Source organism: Sebastes umbrosus, chromosome 13, assembly GCF_015220745.1.
Source record: "Sebastes umbrosus isolate fSebUmb1 chromosome 13, fSebUmb1.pri, whole genome shotgun sequence".
NCBI lineage: Eukaryota > Metazoa > Chordata > Actinopteri > Perciformes > Sebastidae > Sebastes > Sebastes umbrosus.
This window is the reverse complement of record NC_051281.1, coordinates 13071777-13096862: the sequence shown is the minus strand read 5'-3', so window position 1 is coordinate 13096862 and position 25086 is coordinate 13071777. Positions and strand designations below refer to the sequence as shown.

The window sequence follows — 25086 nt, the reverse complement described above, 5'->3', positions numbered from 1 at the left end:
AACCAAATTTGACAGTGATTACATTGGTCCTAAGTGAGTAGTTGTAAACGATAACATTGCAAAAAAAATCATATTTTCATAACAAAGTCATACAGGTATATTGATCCTCAGTGAGTAGTTATAAATGATAACATTGCAAAAAAAGTCTTCATATTTTAATTTTCATAACTAAGTTTTACAGTGATTATATTGGTCCTAAGTGAGTAGTTGTAAATGATAACATTGGAAAAAAACAACTATATTTTCATAACAAAGTCATACAGATATATTGATCCTCAGTAAGTAGTTGTAAATGTTAACATTGCAAAGAAATTTCATATTTTCATTTTCATAACAGTCATACAGTGATTATTTTGGTCCTCGGTGAGTTGTCATAAATGTTTACAACAATGCATAAAATGCTTTGATATTTACATTTTATCAACAAATACATAAAGTGATTGTATGCTTAGGTCTTCAGTAATAAGTCACAAATAACACAAACTTTTTCATTTTCATAACATAGTCATGTTTATGTCTGTCCTGTTCAACAAATGATACCGTTATTTTGTTTATAGTAATGTTTCAAAATCACAATATGGCTGACAGCATTTTTATCATGTCAAAATATCTTAAATTGCCAACATGACACGTCTGTGTGTCTTGAGTCCCTAATTCACATATGCCTCCACTTTACGGAGAAGCTCAGATGCCTGCTCCACTGCCAACAGTTCATTCTCTGATTTGAACTGTTCATTTGGGATATGGGGAAATCGATGGCAGTTTGGATACTGAGTCTTTTTTGCGTCCACTCCCAGCGTCTTCAGACTCTCCACAATTTGAGGCAGACCTCTCAGTTGGAGGTTGTAGAGAGAAACTTGCATGGCAAGGGCTGAAATGGAGCTGCTGGCAGGATGTTGACCATCTCTTTTATACTTTGCAGCTATGAGAGACTTTTCCACTGCTTGATGGATTTTGAACAGACACCACTCTGTGCTCGCCCCACCAACGTCTTTGTCAGCGGCGTTGAGATCACAGCGAGCTTGTCTACACCAGCGCTGGGCCTCCTCTTTGTTCGGCCTTGGGACATTTTCATTATGGGTCCAAAAGTTGTAGGAATGGTTGCCTCTAGAGTATCTCTCTCGGCCATCCCTGTGGTGCCTGGCCTCCTGATTCCATTGCTGATAGAAGTTGCTGAAATTGGAGTTTCTGTTTGGGAAGGACGGGCCTGCAGTTTTGCCTTTGCCTTTTCCATTGTTGAGCTCATCAATTCGATTCTTCAAGTATTTGAATGCCTTGGTGGCGAGAAGTTGGCAGTCAAGGTTTTTGTCAGGATGCCATCTAAGGTACAATCGTTTGATGGCTTTATACCTCTCCTCCTCGGGAAGAGTCCAGATCTCTGTCAAACATTTGTCAATTTCACATTTAGCTTCATCAATAGAGGCTGGTGAGGATCTCGTAGATGACGAACTGGTAGTTGATGGTTGGGAAGAATGTGGTGCAGCTCCTACTAGTGGCACCAGGTCCATGCAAGAAGCTTCAGCAGATGTGCAAGTCCTCCCTTTGGGTTCTGGCTTCTTTTGTCGTTTGAACTGATACAGGTCAAGACAACTGACTTCAATTGGCTCATCTTCTCCAATTTCTATTATGTATCTCTGTGAATATGATCCAGAATGCCCAGGCAGTTCTTCAACAATAACTGCATAAATGTACTTGTCGTTAGTGCTGTAGCCAACATACTCCCCCTCTTCAAAGTTATTGAGCATGTTCATGTCCAAGAAGTCATGCCATTCCTCTGGAATTTCTGTTCCAGGGGCTGGTGGATTAAGGCGAAGGCTTTCAGTTTCAGCACTGTTATGGATCCCATTCTCAGCCAGAATTTCCAGAACCTCTTGCAAGCTGTCACACCAGAGAAGTTGTCCAAGGACTAGGAGGTGATTTGATGCAATTCGGTTCCCTAAAAGAGAATTAATCTCCTTTGTCAATTTCATATTGATGTGATTTAGCACCTTGGGCACCATGGCATCGTTGTGTTTCAAGTAAAAGATGCAACCTTGTTGCCCTTTTTTAACAAAAACATCAAATTCAGTGGCAGTTTTGTTTAGTGGCTGTTTATTCACCCAAAGCTCTGTTTTCAGTCGTTTGCAGCAGACAATCTGAATACTGCCAAAGGTCTTCTTGCACATGTCAGTAGCATCTTCTTGTTTTATTTTTCCCTGAGACTGCTCTCTTATAAGACAAATGAGTCCATGTGTAAATGCTTTGGAAGACAGATGTTTGTCAAACCATCCACTAAATTCACAGTCAGTCTCAAGCTCACAAAGCTGCGTGTGTGATTCCACTAATCTCTCCTCAGTGAATTGAGACAGCATTTTAGGCTTGAATTTCTGAGGCAGCAGTTGCAGCAACCGATGATGCACATATATGTCACCGCCCAAACGACACTCACTGAGTTTCTCGAGCAACAGGAACTTATTCTCCAGCGCTGTTTCTAACCTTTTGGTCTCAAACACTGTATCATTGTAGTGGAGTGTGTGTGATGGGTATAATTTACCATCTACTGCAGGAAGATACAAAGTTTTTACATCGTCAACAAGGGACTGGCTTTCTTTAGTTTTCATTAACCTGAAAAACTGCTCAACAGCATGTTTCACAGTTTTCTGTTGGTTTGGCTGTAGTTGTGGTTTATCACAGGAATCTGCATGAACTGCTGCCAGAACATTACTGTACTGCACTGCAGTAGGTTTGTCCTTTACACCAATTTTCTTGAAGAACTTTTCGAACATGACATCCTGCGGAGAAACGTTGTACAAATACGGTCTGAACTCGCGTTCATGGGGTAGTGAAAAACAGGCATCATCAGTCCTCACAAGTTCTTTGTCTTTTTCAACCAACACAACAGGAAGACCAGCCAATGGTTGGCCTTCAACCCCGTTTTCTTGCAGGTAGGCGTACGCACTTCGAAACACATTACCACGGGTTTGGATCATCTGGTCAGTTTTACAAGGCGACTGACAGATGTTGCTCATGTTACTGGTTACACAGTGTGAAGGTGGTTTTTCATGCGCTCCTGCATTTGTCATCAATTTCAGGAGATTATTTGTCTTATAAACCGGTATATGTATAATCGGCATTGAAGACCAAATCAGTTCTTGATGCTTAGGATTGCTTTCCATCAAAGATCCTCTGATTTTAACAGCAGTTGTCTCAGCAGCAAATGGTTGGTGATAGTTGCACAGTTCTTTTCGAATTTCCACAGGAAAAATGAACTTGATGTCAGCGATGCTCTCCAGCAACTTTTCCTCTTTGTTTTCTTCATTATTCACTATAGCGCAGGCTGCTTCGAAAATGAATGATGATTTCAGTTTCAACTCTTCAAGTTGGCCGTTTCCTTTTGCTTCTGATTGTAACTGAGATGCAAAATTTATTATGTCCTCTTTTGACACAACATGCTTCATTCCGAGGTCTTTGAGTAAGTCTTTTGGGTCTTTTGTTGTTTGTAGATTTTCTTCACTCAACTCCTTCCAAAATCCTGCAGGCACAAATCTCTCTCGGGGCAACATTTTCTTATATAGCTCAACACTCTCATCAAAGTAGTATGATGCCTTCTCCAATATGCCTTGAGAATTACGAATGAATTTCACGTTCTTTATTGAGGAGATGATTTTGTCCTTGTGCTGAAAATAACTGAATTGTGGTGACAGTAACAGTTTGAGGCAGTGAAGCATTTGCATCTCTGTGAGTGTGTGTACAACGGGCAGGATGAACTTCATGAAATAGTCCACGTCAGTCAGGGTTTTGATTTTCAATGTTTGTGACAGACTGCCATTCTCTGGACTGTTTTGGAGGAAAATGCTGTTGCTGTCGGACAGGGAGAACAAATCTGGAAATGTCTTTGAATATGTGCTGTTGAGGATAAATACCTCTTCAGGTTCATCAATCCTCACTCGGTTACCATGTATCGTTTCAAATAATGGCAAGGATTTGAGCTTTCTCTGATACTCGTGTTTGTCTTCGGACTTGGATTCTCCAGACAGCAGGAAAAGCTGAAGCTCTTTCATCTCGTCATTGGAAAGCTTGGAAAACTCTGAGTGGTTAATGTTGTAGACCTGGTCCAACACAGAGCTTTTATCATTCACATCCATAAGTTCAGCATATAGAGGTGAATGTAGGCCTAAATGTATGTCATTGAAGAATACAGTGTCAAGCTTCATAAAACCAAGTTTAAAGAGGATGCCTGATATGTCCCTTTCTAAGGCAAACTGAATCACACTTGGCATGTCTTTCAATGCTTGCAGGAAGTGCTTTTTGTTCAAACTTGGACACACAACAGGTAAAATGCAGCAGTCGTTGAAGAGCTTCCTCACATCACTTATTGTCAGACTTTGTTCATCACCACTAGATGTTGCAGGTTTAATCTGACTTGTTAAGAACATCCAAAGTTTTTTCAACCACTTCAACATGGTCTCGTTTGGGACATGAAGACCACTGTGTAGATCAACTTCACAGTCCTGAAGAAGCTGCTGAATTAACGGCTTCAGATAATCCGCTGCACAGGGAACTGTCAAACTGTTGACAAGGCCTGAACTTTGTAGAGCATGACTATGATCTGTGTTGGTCTGATAATCTGCAAAGTGGTCCTCACAGCCAAAGAACAGACTTTCATATCTTGATATCAGCTTGGGAGATTTTGAGTCAAACACTCTCAAAACTTTGTCTCTTGTGAGAAGAAGTGGAAGCCCATCGAGTAGACTGGAGTTGACCTTTATCAAGTCGAAATCTTCTAAGCAGAAGCTCAAGAGCTTTGAACATCTTGTTTCATCTCTGATCAGAGTGGCAGTTATGGGCAGCGGTAAATCCTCATCCGTTTGCATTGGGTCATTGAGGGATTTTTCTCTCAGGAAAGTCTGCACAGTTGAAGGATTCACATCTTTCACTTCAATGCCAGCGTCTCTGAAACTTTTCCAAACTCTGTTCATGGAAGAAGGAACCAATGTCATTCCAAGATCTTCCAAAATGGGATTGATTGATTCCATTGCTGAGAGTGTCAGGTATGGTGCCTTAGTTGTTTCAGTTTCTCTGACGTTACACCAGTCAAAAGAGTACTCCTTTAATTCTCGGCCGGCAATTACGCGTGTTGAACTCCTCAACACTGGAATCATATTAAGGCCTCTTTCTTTGATTGATCTGTATACCTCATGTATCATTTCATGCCAATCCTGACCAACATCCTTGGACACAGTTGGCCAAAAACACAAGTGCGAGCTACTGAAACATAACTCAACACCTGCAGAAGAGACTTTCTTGTCTGCAACGCTACGGCTGATGTAATGTAGGAGATCTGCATACAGTGGTGCAATGACATTTTGTTTCAAAGATTCATTCCAGTTAGATTTTGAACTTTGCCCGTCTTCTTTCCAAAGGTTTCTCCTGGCACAATCTACCTCAAAGTTTGCATTGACATGCACTGGCAATCCAGTTTTCCCTGGCAAAGGAAGCGAACAAAAGGCTTCTCCATTAAAAATCATAAGGCTGGATGGTGGTAAATCTGATATCTTGCCCATCTTTGTGCTCACACATGCCGCTATTGCTGCTTGGGGGAGTTGGTTCGACAGTGTTAGTTCTCCGTCGCCACTGTTTTTGAATGAGCCAAACTGTTCTGCAATGATCCATCTATTTTGTCTTTTGTCGGAGGTTGAAATCACGGTTTCATAAATGGCCTTGTCTGGCGTTATTGGTTTGTCAGATTGCAGCGCATTTTGTTGAAGTTTTACAAAGGCATCTTTACTTTCTTTGCATTTCTCTGGCAGACTTTTTTCAACCATGAAGATTGTTTCAAGTTTCTCTGAATGTTCATTGATTTCATGGACTTGTATTTTGCAGATGTTTTTCAGAAACAAAATAAGTCCTTCAGGATCTTCAGAGAGTGCAGAGCATAGCTCCTTCATGTCATGGTCAGTGACTCCCTGCTGTGATATTTTAGAGCTGTTTGCCATGGTACCCATCCTTAGAGGTAATCTGAACATGGTGCCCTCTTTAAGAGGAAATTTGTCTGGAAGAAAGGATTCATAGACATCCATGATCATGGTCTTGAAAGTGTCAGCTAGTTTATAGCCAGTGCCAGCTGGTGGGTTGTCTGAATGGCATTCAATGTATTTTTGATTGGGATCAGAAATGCAGAGTAGGTCATCTCCAATGAGGATTGATGGGCAGTCAGTCAAATGGTAAACAGAGTTGAATCCTACTCCGTATTTTCCTATCTTCCCTGGAGAGTTGTGCTTTCCTCCTTCTCCCAGCTGTTGAATGCCAGCCAGGTCAGCATCAGAAAACACTTTATTGTTGAACACACACAGTGCTGGACCCTGCAGTTCGTTCCATTTCTCCCCAAACGTTTTTTCTTCGCTGTGCTGGCGTTTGTCCCAAACAAAGTGAATCTCTGTAGCCTCTGCATCATCAGCATTTTGGACAAGCTCTTTAAGGATATCCTTCTTTGCTGGATAGGCTGAAATTATGTTTTTAATTCGAACAGTTAGTTTTTCCTGCTGTTCAAACTGAAAAGCGAATGGTGAAATGTTCTCAACTGCGTGGTTTTGCAGGGTATGATGCCTGGTAGTTTTGATTCCAAAGTGGCAAGCCATACTACGTGTGATATCCTTGTGACATAATGTGACACCTGAAGCAACTGGCATCCATGGGCTGTCATCAAAAAACATCTCACTTGCAGGTTGTAAAACTCCATCTGCATTGGGTATCAGATAGTCAGCCGTTCTTGTCTCTTTGGCCTCATATAGCCCTTCTTTTAGAATTTGAATGCAAGTCGTTAGGTCACTCTTTGGCAGGGTCTTCTTACCATGTTGAGAGTGCAATTCCTGGAGCACAGTCAGAAAGTGACTGGTTGTAAAACATTTTTCAACACCTACACTTTCCCAGAGCCTCCTGAAATCAATGAAGGCAGTTGGGAGTACATAGAGATAGGGTTTTGCTTCAAATTGCCCTTTCTCAGCTACACAATTCACATTTACAAATGTACTGCCAACCAGAATGAATGGGAATGAATTTGCCCTCTGTGAAATGAAAGTGGGGTCCCCAGAGCCACTAAGCCACTGATTCAGAAAATGATAGCATTCACATGCTATTTTGTGAAGCACGGATGTGTCAATGGATTGAGATTGCTCACATGCTTCCTGCAGCTGCTGGAGCACGTTCTTAGGCCTTGGACTGTCATGGACTCCCAAAATTTGCAGGACTGGATCGGTGTTGTGTATTTTCAGATTGGTATGATCCAGCACGTGTTGTGTCATGCTAACGAGTGGGGAGCATTTGTCACAAAAAACATCAGTGGGCATTTTAAGTGTGACATTTCTTTCCATTTTTGTATCACCGGGGGAAAATGCTGGGAGAAATTCAGTCATTCTCAGTGTTTCCCAGTGGAGAGAGTCTTCATCATTCACGTGATTCTTCATAAGTTCAAGAAGGCAACGCAAATGCCCCCATGCTTTCTTTTTGTCAGTGCTCCATGTTTTCTGGATTGTGCCTGCTTTCTCTGTGATGTCTTCCAGTGGGAGACAATCATTTGCCATTCCAAGTTCCAACAAGCGTTGAATCCTTTCGGGGGAGCAGAAGTCATTTTTGGTACCACCAAGCAAGCGTCCTTCTTCTGGTTCAAAAAGACAGGCCACTTTCCCTGACGGATTCACAAGTTTCTTGATGTGCTGGAGCTGTCCGCCTTCTGCAGGGATGCAAGGATAGCTGACCAGTAGTTTGTCAATTTCTTTGATATTAAGGTCAATAGCATGCAGCACGAGAGTATCTCTACTCTTAGGGTCCATGGTACCAAGGTTGTTAAATACTGCTTCTTGGTAAAACTTGTCCCAGTTCCATGTTCTCTTCTGTAAAACCTGCTCTAGGCCAGCCTGTTTGAAGCTATTTCTCAACCACAGTGGAAGGGAAACAACACGGTTGGGTGCTTTTGCATGTTCCTTGCACACCTGCACTGCAAGTGCACTGATGTCTTCATCCTCTTCGATGCTCTCGTGTAGAAATATGGCATTGTTCATTGAGCACCAATGTTCTCCATCACTAAAGAGCTCTGGGCCAATGGAGTGCTGAGCAATGGTGGAGTACAATGCATCAACCAAAGGCTTGAAAGTTTCACTCACTTTCTCTCTATCAGGCCAAAAGGTGTGGTAACAGTAAGTTTCCAGTTGCTCGTTTTCAGACATTTTCTTTAGTGCCAAAAGTGCAGTAACATATGCTGTCACTACAGGATCCTGAAGAAGGGCTTTGTTCCAGTCATGTTTCACCCCACTCTCCCACAGACCTTTTCGGTTGCTCGTCACAGCAAATGTTCCATTTACATTGACTGGAAGACCCGTGTGAATGGAAAGAGGAAGGAAGCAAAATGCCTGTCCAACAAGATCTGTTTGTAATGGGGCCAGTTTCCCAGTTTCTGGATCTTTTTGCAAAGGCACAGCAACCCCCCCGATTGGCAAAGAGAACTTGGCTTGCTTGTTTCCTTGAAGAGCCATTTGCAAAGACTGATGTGTCCCAAAGCAGTTGTACAGGAGCCAGGATTGGACTTCAGTTACACCAGATTGCTGACTGGTTATTTGGACAATGTTGACTGTGCTGCAGTCAATGACCTCTTTGCATTTTCCATCAAGTTTCACCAATGATTTCTCAGCTTGATGCTGCTTTGTCACGGTTTCATCAGGAATCTTCATTGTTCTCACAGTGGTTTTGGAGACAGTGAGGACGGTTTCGATTTCATCATCTCTTGGCGGAGTTGAAACATCGTTTGACATACTTTGTAGAGATAATGTATTGATGTTCTTCAAAAACAGCAGGTGAGTTTGTGAATTGTTAGTTAAGTGCTGTTGAAAAGTGATGATATCGTGTTTGTGATACACCTTTGCACTTATTTCTGACTCAAGAGCCTCTTCTTCAGTTCGGAAAGGTAGTTTGATCAGAGTGCCCGGATAGGGCTCAGGGGGACTTTGTCTGCTGAAATTACAATCAAAAATGCGTTCGTATGGTCCAAACTGACCAGGAAAGCAATGAAAGAGTCGTTTCTGAGAGAGATCCAGCTTGATTCCAGGATTTGCTTTGTGTCTGATGTGCTTCTTGAGGTGAGTTACATTTGGATCAAGTATGAGAAGAATGTTGCCACTGAGGATAGAAGGAACATCTGTCACATGATACACTGTATTGAATCCAAGTCCAAACTTTCCAATTTTTTCCACCTTGTTTTCCTTTGAGGCAGCGCCAACTCTGACAATATTTTTCCAATCCTCCGCTGTGAACTGCTCATTATTAAATGCCCAAAGGCAAGGTCCCTGACAAAGTGTCATGTCAGGGTCAATGAGACTTTCGGGGGCATCTTTGTGCACTCTGAAATCCACCAAGAACTTGCATGCTTCTGCCCCAGCATCCTCTGCATTTTGAATGAGCTCTTTGAAGATGTCATTTTCTTCATCATACTCTTTGAGAATATTTTTAATCCTCGTGGTTATCGGTTCAGATTGTCCACACTGTTCTATTCCCACTAACTCTGGATCGAGGATGTAGGTACTGAGAAATCGGATGTTAAACCATTCAGCAGCTGCTATTGGGATTTCCTCATGTACAACATGAATTTCCTCCTGGCTGTACTTGAGCTCTTTCAACCCATTTTTGCTCACATCACAGAAGACTGCTGTTGACAGTGGTTTAAGGGTATGTTGTTCACCCTCTAAGAGGACTGGCACTGGGATGTCATCCTGAACGGTCTTCTTCTCTCTCCAAAGCCAGTTAAAGATTTCTATTGACACTTTTACCTCAGAGGGACTTGCAAATGGCTGTTGCCTTTCTTCAATGGTTTGCTGGATAGATTGAAGAATGCCAACAATTTCTTCATCTGAAAGCACCGTTCTCAGGCCAAACTCCTGGAGCAACTTCTTGTATGGCCGAAATTCTTTTGGCACCTTTCCAATGTAAGAGCTCAAATCAAGATTTTGTGGGTAGTCTAGAACCAGATCCTGAAGTGATACAAACTTGTTGTGGCTCCACAGCCAGGGTGTGTCTTTGTTCATCACTGTTGAAAATTCAGAGATGTGGTCTTGCATGTGTTTGTAAATGCTATGCAACTTCCTTTTGAAATCCATATTTGTGTCAGGATCACTCATTTTCTGTGCTTTTGATGTCAAGACTGACAAATTCTCTATCACTTTTTCAGGTGGGGGTAGGCGTTTGAGACCAAGTTGGCTGCTCACTCTGTCACTGAACTTTCCCACCAAAGGCATTACATGCCCAACAATGTCCTTGTACACAGAATCTCTTATCTCATCCGGGCAGAAGAAACAACTTGTCTGAGATTTTTTGTCATTATCAGGCTTAGCACATGGGACCCATTTTATCATTTTGAGGCGATGGAGTTGCTCATGAGAAAACTTTGACAGCAGATCATTAGTATCCAACATCTTCAAGAGCACCTGAGCTCTTTTGAGAGCCTCAGTTTGAGAGTCAACATGTGGTCTGTCAATCAGTGTGGCGGCATGCATGAAGTGCTCAGGTGACACATCTACTTCTTTATTTAGCAATCCAAGATCTGTTAGGCTTTGCAGCATCTGCGATGTGTGAGTGTATAAAGGTGGGGGGAAGAAATCAGACTCAAAAATAACTTTAAAGGTTTCAATTCTTGGATCAAAAAAGCTGGAGGTCTTTCTCAGCTTTCCATTCACTCCAATGAAGCTCAAGTCCTTACATCTGCGTTTCAAGGTCTGATTTTGAGCGAAAAGGACATCACCGTGTTGTAAAATCCAAGTCATGATTTTCTCAGTGTCTTCTTTTCTGCAAGCCCCCTTCTCAATACAGTCAACGAGGACATGGGCTGCTTCGGCGGTGTCCAAGAGATCGACTTTGAGCAGCTGCAACAGTCTGCGATCAGCCTCAGTTGCGCACTGCACAACTGAATCGGGCATGGGGAACTCTGTTGGTACTTTTAGACCAGAAATTAGAAGCACAGCCTGTTTTGATTGAGCGGCAACGCAGGATCCTTTCATGGTTTGAAACAGAGGCAACTTGGAGAGCAAATCTTTCTCAGTGACTGAGAGAGAATCCAGACGAGAGAGATAATCTTTCAGTTCTTCTCGTGCTCTGTGAGAGGCAGTCTTGAGTTCTCTGATGACATCCTGTGAATCTAAATTCACCAAGACTTTCATGACACTCTTTGGAGATGGGCACAGAACATACAAGTCTAGGTCTTCGTGTTTGAGCCACTCGTTTCCTCTCACCGCTGTGCCACCGACTTTGTTCACTAACTGAGCTATTTGTTCCGGCAAGTTCCCCTGCTTGTTTTTCTGAAAAATGAGGGTTGTGTTCTGCTCTAGTCTTGCTAGTGATACAGGCTGACTGACAGACAGAGGACTGACTGGTATTAATGGCATTCCAGTGAAATTACTTAACTCTTTGAAGTGAGTGTTGAGAAATTTCCAGAATTCTTGGAGCCAGTCTAAAGGCGGATGTTGGCTGCTGCTGATGTCCCAGGTAACAAGCCCTGTCCTCGTCTGCTTCCAGTCCTGTGGCAAATACCTCCTCGTATATTCAGCCACCCGGTCTGCGTCAATGTTGATGACCTTGAATAAATCTGGAAAATACATATAAAAATGTTTGTGTAGTGTGAAAACAAGCAGGTGACAGATGTAAATAACTTTTAAATCACTGTTCAATAAAATTAGATTCCTACTTTTTCTGGCCAGTTCTTTCAGGTGGGTCCTGCAGGCTGGACTGAGATCATCTGAGATGAAGAGGTGTTTGCAGTATGGTAGCAAGACTCTGCATAGAGGGTAAGTTTGTTCATTGTGCATGTAACAAAAACAATGACATTTGCATATTATCTTAGTGTACATTGAATGACCAAAAAAGATATTCTTTCAATCAAAATTATTAGCCAAAAATTAAAGACCTACCTTGGAAATTCGTTGCTGTCAATTAAAGCAGTGTCCTCCTCTCCGTCTGTGAAAGATCTGAAAGAGCCATCGTTGAGTGGAAGAAGCTGAAGACCCTTGAGCTCTTTATATTTTCCATCGCTCAAAACGAACTCCAAAAGACAGAGTTTGTCGTCTTTAGAGACGGTGTGCACGCCAATCCTGCGGAGAATGTCTCTTAGGAAAGTTGGGGTCACATGTTTTAGGGTGTTGCTGTGTGGGTAGGCCTCATGTATAGCTCTTGCAACACTACCTGGTAAAGTGACAAGATTTTCTTCACAGGAAACCAAAGTCCTTTTAATGGCGGCCAATATATCAGGGCTTGTCGGACCATTACAGGGGAACACAGCTTCCGATGGAGTGATAAACTGTCTTTCATCTTTGGCAAGAGAGAGGACAGCCACTTCCTGTCTGAACAAGTGATGAAGAACATCCAGAGCAACGCCATACCATTTGTCTTTGTGCTTTATCTTGTCGATATCTGGCCACAGATCGTACACGGAGGAGACAGGCAGAACAGATTCTTTGGCAAGTTTGATGGCATCTTTAATGATCGTGAGGTATGCCTGTGGGAGCACCTTCTTCATCAGCAGTTCATTCCACACAGCGTGTTCGTCGTGTTTCTGGTCTTCCTCTTGCCACTTGATGTGTCTTCTGTTGTCTGTGAGGCCAAAGCATGCGTTGATGTAAACAGGGAGTCCTGTCTTGTTGGATTCATTGTTTGGGAGGGGGAGAAAGCAGCTCAGTCTACTCTCACCACAGTCTCTCTTCTCACCACAAGGGAATGCCAAGTCAACTTGAGGGAAAAAGCTCAACTTTTTTGCAAGTGAATCAAGATTTTCTACGTTGCCTTCTTTCATGGTACAGGTTGTCAGAAGCCACTTTGTTTCTTTGTGGTCTTCTGAGTTGAGGGTTATCAGTTTGAACCTTGTAGAACCCTCGATTATCGACTCCTCTTCTGACTCCAGAACCACATCTGTGGGGACTGAGGATTTCACTTCAAGTCTGGTGTTAACGGTGCCATGTACGTCGATATGTATCAAGGACACAGAGGTCACATTTTTCAGGAACAGAAGGCTCAAGTCTGCATCCGCAATGAAGCTATCAAAAAGGTCAACCACCTTGTCACAGTCATACAGATTATCTGAAATATCTGATGCCTCTTTGCGCAAGGGGAACCTGAAAATTGTCCCGTCAAAGTGTTGATCCTCCATGATGACTTCTGACCATTCTGGTCTGCTTACAAGCGAAACTATATCTCGAAAGGGTTGAAACTGATCATGCATAGACATTAGAGCTTCTTGGTGCTCTGCATCATCCAGAGACCACAGAAAACCTCCTGGTCTTCCTCCAAATATTATTTTTTCTTGGGGGTCCATCATGCCAAGGTGCTCTGAACTGAATATACTTGGCACATCTGTGAGTAAAGTAAAACACATATTGTCCCATTAATCAACTATGCATGTTCTCTAAAGACTCAAATTTAAACTGACACGATTAGGTATATGTGTGTATCTGTACGTAGTTTCACCTGTTATGTGGTAAACAGAGTTGAAGCCGATTCCGAACCTCCCGACTTTGTTTGGGTCATCGCGTTTGACACTTCTCCCTGCCATCTGGATTCCTTTCCAGTCATCCTCAGTGAACGCTGCGTTGTTGTAGGCGTAGAGAGCAGGACCTTTGCAAAAACAAAAAAAGTAGAAAAGTACTTATGACATTAGGTTAATGCATCTGTGTGTTCATTAATTCTCTCCGGTCTCTCTGTAACTGCTTATTTTTAAGTCTATCCAGAATGCATTGAGTAAAATGTTTATGAGGCTGAGGTTGTAAACAAACAATCAGTAGACATAAGGCAATTTCTGCTAGAAGGTCTCCATATTGTAAACTGTTGACTAAGACGGGTACACTTCAAGTTCTTTTATTACAATCAAAATTAATGTTAGGGTCTTGTGGTGAATATGGTTAGCACAGTCTACTGTAACCAGCGACATATGGAGAGACTTCCTTATGTCTGCTGAATTTAATCAATCAAACGTTATTTGTATTCCACCTTTCCTACAGGTTAGACTGAAAAAGTGTTGGACTGTAAAAACAACACAAACGACAAAATAATTCAGCAATTTAACAATTTGAGACTAACGTACGCGAGACAATAAAATAATAAATAGCACTAAAATAGAATTGAAAGCCATAATAACAGTATTATTAGTAAAATAGTGAGAAGTAAAATCTAGATTAATAAAAATAACAGACAATAAATCAGAATAAAATTATACAACTTAAATACAATAAAATAAGTGATTAATAGAATAACAATAAAATAGAATATAATTTTACAACTTAAATACAGTAAGTGATTAATAAAATAACAATAACATATAATATAATTTTACAACTTAAATACAATCAATTAAGTGATTAATAAAATAGAATAAAATTGTACAACTTAAATACCATAAGTGGTTAATAAAATACAAATAAAATTGAATAAATAATTATAAATACAATAAAATAAGTGAATGAAATAACCATTCTTAATCAAAGGCCTAGCTGAATAGGTAGGTTTTAAATTTAAGTTTAAAGATTTCAACACTTCCAGCAGCTCTCAGATCCATTCATTTATGAAAAATGAATGTCTGGACACTTTATAGCCCTGACTTTAATCCACAATGTGCAATATTTAAATTATTGTTGTTATTATAATCAATATAGCATCTCAGACCCTAATGCCATCTTATCAAGTGATCATGAGAAGCAAGTTTGCGTTGGATCGCCTGAAAAGGCAAGAAGCCGTTATTGTCAAGAAAAAAAAAGAGTTTTATGGTAATAACAAAAAACATTACACACGTCCTCTTTGGCCAACCACACTGGACTATGGAAGGAAACCCACATGAAAACAAGCAGAACATACAAACTCTAGGGCTGATATTTGAGTATTGGACTTTTTTGCTGGTAGCTACCAATCATCAGTCATCAAGCTACCTCCTATTTGCTCTATTATCAAATTTTCTGATATACATTTTTGTTAAAATTATATGATAACCTCCCTAGAGCATGGCTATTCTCTGATCATCCTGCATACCTTGGTATTCTCCCAATGCATCAGTCCAAAGGCTCTCAGTCCCATAGCTTCTCTCATCGTGGATGAAAATCACTTCTGTGGCTTGACCATCATCTGCATTTTGAATCAGCTCCTGTTGACAAATACAAACAATAACCATTAGAGTTTAGCAGACCAAAGTTAACACTCACAGTTTGCCGCCACGTTCCTCTTCACTACGGCCACTCTGCTAAGCTCCAAATCTGGGCTACACACGAGTATAGTTAAAGTTAGTCCACCTACACAGGTGTTTTCTTCTAATTAGATCTATTCTCAGGATTGTGTGGGCGTGAACAAACTGCGCTTTATTGACATCTCCCTCACCTATCTGATGGTTTTGTCGTATTGTTGTTTTTTTGTGTTTGGTGAAATGTTATTTCCGGCTCATCTCCACCCAGCTTACACTAGACTAGACGTCTAATCAGAGGCTTGGAAACTTAATACTGCAGTGAGAAATTGATAGACTATCATATACATGGAGTTACCAGTTTATTCAGTACACCTACTGAGGCAAAATCTAATGAAATCAAATTCAACATTTTAACATCAACAATTAAAAACTAATGTGATAAATGCGTTTATTGAATGTAATGTTGTTTTATTGGCAGGAGAAAAAAAAGCAATTTGAATATTTTTTCATATTTCTTATGCAAAATGTCTGTAAATCAAATACAAATCACCTGTTTTTAGGATTCAATATAAATTTAAGCAGAATCAACATGTTTAGCAACCACGCTGGTCACACCAAAAGAAATAGACGTCCAAACTCCAGCTGTGTATAAGCTAGATCTAAAGAATAATGCTATGCATCAGTTAGAAACATATGAAATGTTATGTAAAGTCATTATTATACGTAATTATTATAGTTAATCAATATTTGACAGCATTGTACCCACTTTCAAAATTTGTCCACCATCTGGATATCGACGTAGAATATCTTGCAGGTAGTCAATGAAGGGCGGCGCTGTTGCCCCAAAGGACGTCCTAAACAAAGCAGGAGGATTAAAGAGTGAGAAACAAGGGATAAAATTCAAATCAGCACAGGGTGAGTCCTCCTGAAGCAACTAAGGTAGGAAGAGCTGGGATTAGAGTCAAGTTCAACCAGCACATACCTACATTTGACTTATATGTTTAGCCATAAAGTGCTTTACTTGAAATTAGAAGATACTATTTCCTTGTAGGCCAATAAGAGCCAAAATGTTCACTAGTATATTGTAAACAAGGCACTTTATCTACCTAATGTCCACTCATAAAACATGACTGGTATGGATGTGAATTTTGAATCTTATAGCTGTAACTAGTTACAAACAGTTGAATTAATGTAGGGAATTTATGCAGGTGGATGCTAGAAGACTAATAAAACTCTCCTGTATAGGGGCTTGTAAATGGTTATGAAATAGTCATATATTGTTACTGTGCATAATCAGTCATGCCGCTAAGCTCTCATTTCTACACCAACACACAGCACTTGCCCTCACTTACCATGAGTAGTACAAATATGAGCGCTATCTTATTAGTTATACTAATATATTTAAAGGTCCCATATTGTAAAAAGTGAGATTTTCATGTCTTTTATATTATAAATTAGGTTTGAGTGCTATATAAATACTGTGAAAGTATAGAAACGCTCAATCCACAGAGAAATACACACAACCCATATTCAGAAACTGTGCCTTTGAAACAAGCTGTCAGGATTTCTGTCCATTTGTGATGTCACAAAAATAAAACAAAAAAACATATAGACCATTTTACCGTTTTAAACATAACATTGTAAATGTGCCCCAGTTTGTTTCTGGTTGCACATTGGTTGCGTCCTAAATTTAATAACATGCTATTTAGTTCGCTTAAACAGTATGTGAGATATTTCAGTATCTCCGAAACCTTATTATGAAACCAATAGTACGTGAATTGCAGACTATTTCTGGTGAAATATTACAGTATGCAACGTTGAACACTACGGCGGCATAAATATCCCACAATGCAATGCTGTAGTAATGACAATGTTCATAACAGACGTTGACGGACAGCTCTGTAACATCGATAACGCTTCAATTTAACTGTAAGTATAAGATTTATATATATATTTATTAAATATAATTTTTTAATTAATTCTGACTTTGGTTCTCACATGGTCACATGAAGTTGGTACGTGTTTCCATGGTTACACGTTTCCAACCGGCAAGGAGGCTCTCAGGAAGTGATGACGTAAATTACCGCTCAGTGCATCCGAAAAGATACGTACTATTGTTTATTCACACAAAAGTGTGTTGAACGATAGTACACATACTGATTATGTAGTGCATGGTAAGTGATTTCCAACGAAGCCTGTATGTGAATGACATCAGCGGACAGGAAGTAAACATGAACCCAAGCTGTTGCCAAGCAACGTAATTCCGTTGCAGTTTTGTTGAAATGCACTAAAGCGTTTCAGACAGAGGGTAAATACAGGCATATTCAGGCAGATGGTATGAGGAAAATCATGTTTTTTTTTAACATTAAAGCATGTAAACAGTATGAAAAAGTATGACCCTGAAAATTAGCACAATATGGGACCTTTAAACGAATTATTCATTATTGTGCATAAACTGTATTGGCATATGCAACAGGTTTCTTCAACGTCTATTTATCGAACCTACTCTGCAGGATGAACCTGTCAAGTAAAAGTTGTTCTTGAGTTGTTGTGTTTGACACACAGATAATCGCCATGACAACAACATGATCTCTCAATACTCATGCATGTGTCACTGCCCATTTCTCTCACCATGCCAAACTTAAACCAGATTTAAAGGTCCCATATCATGCTCATTTTCAGGTTCATACTTGTATTTTGTGTTTCTACTAGAACATTTTTACATGCTGTAATGTTAAAAAAAAAACTTGATTTTCCTCATACTGTCTGCTTTAATATGCCTGTATTTACCCTCTGTCTGAAACGCTCCGTTTTAGTGCATTTCAATGGAATTGCGTTGCCTGGCAACAGTTTGGGTCCATGTTTGCTTCCTGTCAGATGATGTTATTTACATACACTGCAACCAGGAAATAAACTGGGACACATTTAGAATGTTTACGCTTAAAACCGTGTAATGGTCTAAATATTGTAGATTTGTGACATCACAAATGGACAGAAATCCTAACGGCTTGTTTCAAACACACAATTTCTGAATACGGGCTGTGTGTATTTCTCTGTATATTGAGTGCTTCGATACTTTCACAGTATTTATACAGCACTTAAACCTGCTTTATAATATAAAATACATGAAAATCGTATTTTTTACAATATGGGACCTTTAACAGAGAAAGTCTCTAGGTTCACTGGTTAAAGTGACATAGATCCATGTGTCTGATACAACGTTAATGTTTTGTACAATACGATGGTGCTTAGGAAGGTCAAAAATTAAAAAACATAATTTTCAGCTGATTTTAGGATGGCGCTCTTTTTCCATTTAAAGCCTCTGAACCCCCACTCAGGTGTTCTCAGTTATTGTGGTTGATTAGACCTCTGCTCAGGGTGAAGGTAGGTGAGCTATGATGAAAACATATTATAATCTTCATCTACCATTAATAATGATAAATATGCATTTCACCCACCCTTACAGGTGCAACAACAGGTGACAGGAAGATATCAATCAATTAGTCTTTACACACCCACACAGTCCTGAGAAGAGGTCTAATCAGCCAGATTATCTGAAAACACCTGTGTGGGTGTGCAGAGGCATATGGCTAGGGATTTCTTAAGTTTCTTAAGAAATCAGTGTCAGTAACTCAAATATTGCTTCAGTGCACTTTGGTCAAAATAGCATGTTCCTCTATTGTTGGTTCAGTTTGCACATAAAACAACATAAAAACAAAGAGGTGCAACTCACCGCGTTTTTTTCTTTGTCTTGGAACTCATCCTTCCTGGCATGCATGCTGTAAGAGAGTCAGAGGACAGTGCATTCCATTACAGAACAAACTTCTCATTTTATCCACGTGATGGCCACACCTGCTACCACACAGACCATTTAAATGTCAGTAACTCTCCTGCATGCACTCAAGTTTAGAGTTTACACTTAATAGTTGAACCTGCAGCAGGCAGAATGTTTTTGGCATCATCGGGCAAAAAATCCATAATAACCTTTCAGCATATTGTAATTCAAATGTTCTAAGAGATAACTAGACTTCTTAAACTCAGATAATTTCTGAGTTTTTTCTTGTATATTTGTGAGTTTAATCTCAGAGAATTTCTGAGTTTTTTCTTGTACATTTGTGAGTTTAATCTCAGAAAATATCTGAGTTTTTATTGTATATTTGTGATTTTAATCTCAGAGAATATTAAAGTTTTTTGTTGTATATTTGTGAGTTTAATCTCAGAAAATATCTGAATTTTTTCATGTATATTTGTGAGTTTAATCTCGTAGAATATCAGATTTTTTTCTTGTATATTTGTGAGTTTAATCTCAGAGAATACTTTCAACTTCCTGTTACTCTAACTTCCTTATTGTTGAATCATTCCCCCCCCAATAAAGCCATATAATATGTTGGTTAATTTACTCAGTTATGCTGATAAAGATGCTAGTAATTAACTACACATTAGTAAAAAAACAAAACAAAAAAACAACTGTACCTCAGTCATATTTGAAGAGTCTCATCCGTTCTGGTGTCCACAAGTTTGCCAAAGAAACGCAGGTCCATCCGTTCTCCTCTTTATAAAGGCTGCTGATGCCCAACCCTAAAAGCACGCTCGTTTCCCGGTACATTAGTTTCTTTCGTTTCCCGCTGAAGTCTCAGTATCATTTGTAGGAAACGAAACTTTAGATGGCAGCAGCATCAAAGCTGAAGACAGACCTGTTTCTCCTGAACTGCACAATGAAACGCAACTATTCAGAGTTACTGTGAGCTCATCTGAGCACAATTTCCCAGAATTCTTTATAGATATTTAAATCAATATCCTCCTCACAAACACTAACCATGCACTTCCACGTAACACACACAGACATACACACACAGTTGTCTTTTTTTATATATTTACTGTATTGTTATTGCTGTTATTATATATATCCTGTCCTAATTGTTTGTTATCACTATTATATAGTCATATTATTTCTTTATATTAATCTTGTCTCTATAGGTGGAGGCTAAAGCCCAGTGGGTTTTTGGCCTCTTCCTGTACTGTATATTATTCATTTTTGTTATGTTGTATAGTCTTAAATTGTGCAAAATAAAAAAATAAACAAATAAACAATGAACCACAAGTCTAACCACGATATGACATTATTATAAGTGATGTACATGTACACTTAATGTTAGGCAATCCTTTGTCAGGGGATGATTCATATTCACTTCTGTTCTCAGTGTTTTGTTGCCTGCACCTCTCCGACATTATTATTATCACATATAAATCATGTTATTCCTCCACTGCGCTAGATGCTGCTGCAGGCTGCAGCTGCTGTCACCAAACCGGGCAGCTTCTTGCAGGAAAACAGCAGGGCATGAAATGCGACCCGCCCGTTGTATTTCTATCTGTTATTGTGATGTTTAACTGCGCTTTACAGCTGAATTAACTCTCGATACATGCGCATCTTCTTATTAGGAATGAAAACGGTATGTACAATCTTTTGTTTGTGCGCCTTTACGAGCATCGAATAAGCTCATTGTTCAGGTTGCAGCCAGGCCCAGGAGGCTGCTGCACAATACAGCTCATCTGTTGTCAAGGTGGATTTCTTGGTTTTGCATGTTACGGTTTGGTCAGTTCATCAACCATAAAACAGGTCAGTTTATATATTGTGCCCTGACATACAGTACAGGATAATATAATCATTTTTTTCTTCTTTTTTTTTGCTTTGTCAGCTTTATTAGTACTGCTAACATATGTATTCTACTTTTTCCCTTTGCTGTTTCCGTATGGTTTATGTTTTGGCATTTCTCCATATTACTCCAAATATTAATAGTAGTACTGTGCATATTGTTATTATTATTATTATTATTATTATTATTATTAGTGGGAGTATTATCGGATTTATTTAAAACGCATACAAACCTACATCCACAATACACATCAACCAAAATATATATATTTTTTTATTTTATTTATCTATTCATTTTCTACCATGAATACATCTTCCATTGTTTCTATTCCTTTTTGTAGTCGCCCCTTCACTCACTGATCTTTTGTATTTTTTTATCTGTAGTATTATTATTATAATTATTATTGTTATTTTTTGTTCTAATAGAGCTGATAGGACACATGTATGCTTTTTATATAATGGATGTCTACCCTGAGCTCTGTAAACCATAATAAACATTATGTGTTTCAGATGTCCTTATGATGTGTCAAAGAATGCACCATGTTGGATAAAAGCAGTGATAAAGACCAACAGACTGCTCACTGCTGCTCAGACTGTGGATGCATCCTGCCACAGCCTGACTCTGATTCAGCCCCTCCTAAACAGCAGCGTGTACACAAAGCGGCCGGTCCTTCCAAGTGTCCATCCTGCCAGGCGGGCACCAGCAGCCTCTCCAACGGGCGGCGCCACCGGCCCCACCGCCGCATCCGCCTGGACCCTCACAGCTGCAGCAAAAGACTGGAAGAAATTGCAGTTGGCATGGGTTTGATGCAGAATGTCAGAGCCTCGCTTAGAGTGCCATAAGGTCGGATGTGAAAATTGTTGCATGTACCGTATGAAGGTCTAATATGCTCATAACACCTTGACCTCCCACCTTATCACATTGACTTTTTAAAGATTCACTTCACTTGTTTGTTGCTTCTTTTTTCTATGTGCACATCCCTTCAGAATCAGGCTCCAGCCTGCTGTAAGTATGTACAGGTTTTGTGTAAATTATTAATAGACGGAGGAGACGACAGGAAGCTTAACACAAAGACTGAATCTGGTATATATGTGTGAACTTCTCCCTCACAGACAGAAATTATTTGAAACTCGTGTGTGGACATTGGGAGGAGACATGAAAAGCTTTTTTTGTATAGTATGAAAGAACAGTGGGAGCTGGCCACTTCCAGGACGAGGGCGAAGCACACTCTGAGCACAAGGAGAAGACCGTTACGCTCCGGTGACCGCTGAGACGTCACATCCTCCAGAGCAAACTTTTGTTGTTAACATATGGAAAGATACATTTGTCTGATATATGGTTAGTTGTCATTATTTTCATAACATGATTTCTTAATGAATAAAAAAGTGCTTTTAACTTGAAATGTTTGTCTTCACTGAAAAGTGGACATTCAGGTGTCCTGTCCAATAAGAATATTCTAAACTGGGTTTTCTAAATGCTACAATCTGAACACATTTTAGTTCAGTTCCAGCTTCTTCTAAAAGACGTGCACGCCCACACAGGTGTGTTCAATATCCCAGGTGATTAGACTGTCAGTTGAAGGTGAGCAGAGCTAAACTGGAAATAAATGATGTCAGCAGACTCCATTTACTAATACAAAGCGGAAGTGATACCGGAACTAAGAAGGTAAGAAACCCTCTAAATCTCTCGTTTTGTAACTGTGCTAAAACTCTCTGGATGATAGCCTTTCTCAACAGTATGTTGTGTCGTTCACTCCATATGTTTAAAAAATGTTCTGGAAAACTTCAGGTTAATCTTCACTTAGCCCAGTTGTCCTTTCTTGAATGTATAAGTTGATTAAAACAAACAACAAGGCATCAAGATGTATGATTATTGAACAATTACAGCTATCAAGCTCAAACAAGGTGCATCATAGATTTTTTATTTTATTTTCTGAACATTATAGTTTTTTGTTTTAAGCAGTGTATTGTTAGTTGGTTAACATGCTACCTAACTGTTCAACAGTTATAGCCATTTTTATTGATTAAAGTTGCTACAAGTTTCTTTAAGGGGACCTCTAGCTCACCCAGTAGAGCGAGCGCCCCGTGCAGGCTGCGTCCATGGCAGCGACATGGGTTCGATTCTGACCCGTGGCTCTTCGCTGTGTGTCATCCTGTCCCTCCCTACTTCCCTGTCATTCTCCAGCTGCACTAATAAAGGCAATAAAAAGCCCTAAAATAAAAGTTTTTTTTTTAAAGGGACTGTTTGTAACTTTTTGAGCGTATAAATGTACCGGGTCGAGACACATGCGCGCTCGCATATGCGCGCTCGCGTGTGGCCGCTGACTCTGATCCTCTGCCTGCCTTCACTTAGACAGCGCGCGCGCTCTCGCGTACTCGCTCCACCTCTAGACGTGAACGCACGCTTACTACACACTGCAGAAGAGTCAGTTTAGCTCTGAGAATATCTAGTAAATGTACAGTGGACGTTTGTGAAGAAATAAATGCTGCAGCTCCTCCAGACCAACAGAGGTTTTCCGTGTCTTGTGAAGTTACGGGGCTCCACAGAGAGAAACGTTATTGTCTTCGACCGGGTGACGGTGTCTCCCCTGCTCTCTCCGGCTGCGGGCGGAGACGACAACGTTACTCGCTGCGGACCAAGCCAACACTAGGATCAGCATTGATTCATGGAGAGACCTTCGTCTGGTCAGCTAACATTACTGCCAAGCAGGTGAAATATAAAGTGCTATATTGACGTGTGTCGCCACACTGTTTTGAGCGATGCTCGTTCAGGTATATGTAGAGCGAGCAAAGCGCGATCTCGACGCTGACTTTCGTTGATTTCACGGCCACAGGTGTCGCTGTTAACAAGCATTTCTGAAAGTTAAGAATAGTCCCTTTAAGTAGCTAAATTTGCTGCTGTTTTTTTTTTTTAAGTTATCTGAGAAGCCTGAAAAAAAGAGCTTAATCTACAGTAGCAACAAAATTGCTAAAATGGCATCACTGGGAGTTAGAAGAGGCTAGCCCGTGTGTGACATCATGACAGTCCTTGATTCTGAAGTAGGCCTACAATTGAACACCCATGACGCAGGTTTTTGTTTGTTTGGCTTGTTTGTGGTTCTACATCAAGGCACCAGTTTTAAACTGTAGTAAAGATAGGCTTGGTTTAAGTTTAGCTAAAGTGCTTGATGCTTGGATTATTTGTGTAACCAAAACTGAACAGACTGAGAGAGACGGATTCTTGTGAAGAAGATAATGCAGGGATTTGTGAGAAAGCAAGGGAGTGATAGATGGAGATAGCTAGTAGGATGCAATGCTATTCACTATTGTTGAAGGTTGACTTAAGAACAATCTCTTTCTCTCCAGGATCACTCATTGAAAAACCAGATCAAATTATTAGTTTGTAAAGTAAACAAATAAGTGATATTTTTGATCATGTATGGCATTTTGTTGGCAGGTGGTATAACAAGCAAGATAATAGGCACTTTTCTTAGCAGCCATTTTGACACGTCATTGCAGGGTAAACACAGGTGTAATTAATAACATTAATTGTGGCCCTGTTCCATTTAGGTGGGCCAGGGCCCTGGTGTTGTGCATGCTGGCTCACTGGATGGGACCATACATCATTTGATCAATTACACCTGTGTTTACCCTGCTATGACATGTCAAAATGGCTGCTGTGAAAAGCCCTATACCCTCCAAGTTGTATGTTACATGATAATAAATGACGTTGCAGTGAAGAACCACCAGGCAAACCACATAACGTTCTGCTGGAACGATTTGTGGGGTATCATCCAATACCAACAAAGCAAACAAGAGTCAATGAGACGTCGTTCAGCCGCGGTCTGTTGACACCCACACAGTTCTGAGAAGAGATCTAATCAGTCAAAGTCATTTAAATCACCTGCGTAAGTTTAGCATGGGTGCTTACTTTAAAGCTCAATTTGAAAATAGCTCCTCAAACTCATACTGAGTTTTGATGACTTATGTTCTGTCACTCTAGCCCACAGATATAATATAATCTTTAACTATTGTCAGTACTTAATTTTGGAGAAATCTCCCTCAAACAACGGGTGGGTTGCAACCAAGTTAAAAATAAAACAAGCAATGGATTACGCTTTTTCAGAGAGTAGTAATAGAAAATGATAGAGGAAGTAAACTCCCTAGTTATAGTGATACTGTGTCTACCTCTGACCATTAAGTTTAGTATGGTATTTAAAAATATGAAACAGAAAATGTTGTTTACATGACAAATATATGATGATATGAGAGTGAGTAGTTA

The 25086-nt window shown here is 40.0% G+C and overlaps 1 protein-coding gene and 1 long non-coding RNA gene across 3 annotated transcripts; one reads left to right on the top strand and one right to left on the bottom strand.

Moving 5' to 3' along the window:
- Positions 1-484: 484 nt before the first annotated feature.
- LOC119500147 (sacsin-like) lies at positions 485-19895 on the bottom strand. Its single transcript, XM_037789659.1, has 8 exons — positions 19646-19895; positions 18906-18951; positions 15939-16026; positions 15025-15136; positions 13474-13620; positions 11925-13359; positions 11702-11790; positions 485-11602 (listed from the first exon to the last, which is right to left on the bottom strand). Exons 2-8 carry the CDS (start codon positions 18944-18946, stop codon positions 651-653), a joined length of 12864 nt encoding a protein of 4287 aa, XP_037645587.1. The 5' UTR covers positions 18947-18951; positions 19646-19895; the 3' UTR covers positions 485-650.
- A 269-nt stretch (positions 19896-20164) lies between these two features.
- Positions 20165-22228, top strand: LOC119500150. 2 transcript variants are annotated; one of them, XR_005209561.1, is made up of 2 exons: positions 20165-20789; positions 21336-22228. It is a non-coding gene; the product is annotated as an uncharacterized LOC119500150 (long non-coding RNA). The 2 variants fall into 2 exon arrangements; XR_005209562.1 differs by having other exon boundaries at positions 20167-20622.
- Positions 22229-25086: the final 2858 nt, after the last annotated feature.

What these genes read in the sequence shown, in the direction of transcription:
- LOC119500147 (XM_037789659.1), bottom strand. Translation starts at nt 18,946, where the DNA reads ATGCCAGGAAGGATGAGTTCCAAGACAAAGAAAAAAACGCG. An exon ending in AAGACAAAGAAAAAAACGCG is followed by an intron (nt 16,027 to 18,905) that starts GTGAGTTGCACC and finishes TGCTTTGTTTAG; the next exon opens with GACGTCCTTTGGGGCAACAG. An exon ending in TGCATTGGGAGAATACCAAG is followed by an intron (nt 13,621 to 15,024) that starts GTATGCAGGATG and finishes GTTTTTGCAAAG; the next exon opens with GTCCTGCTCTCTACGCCTAC.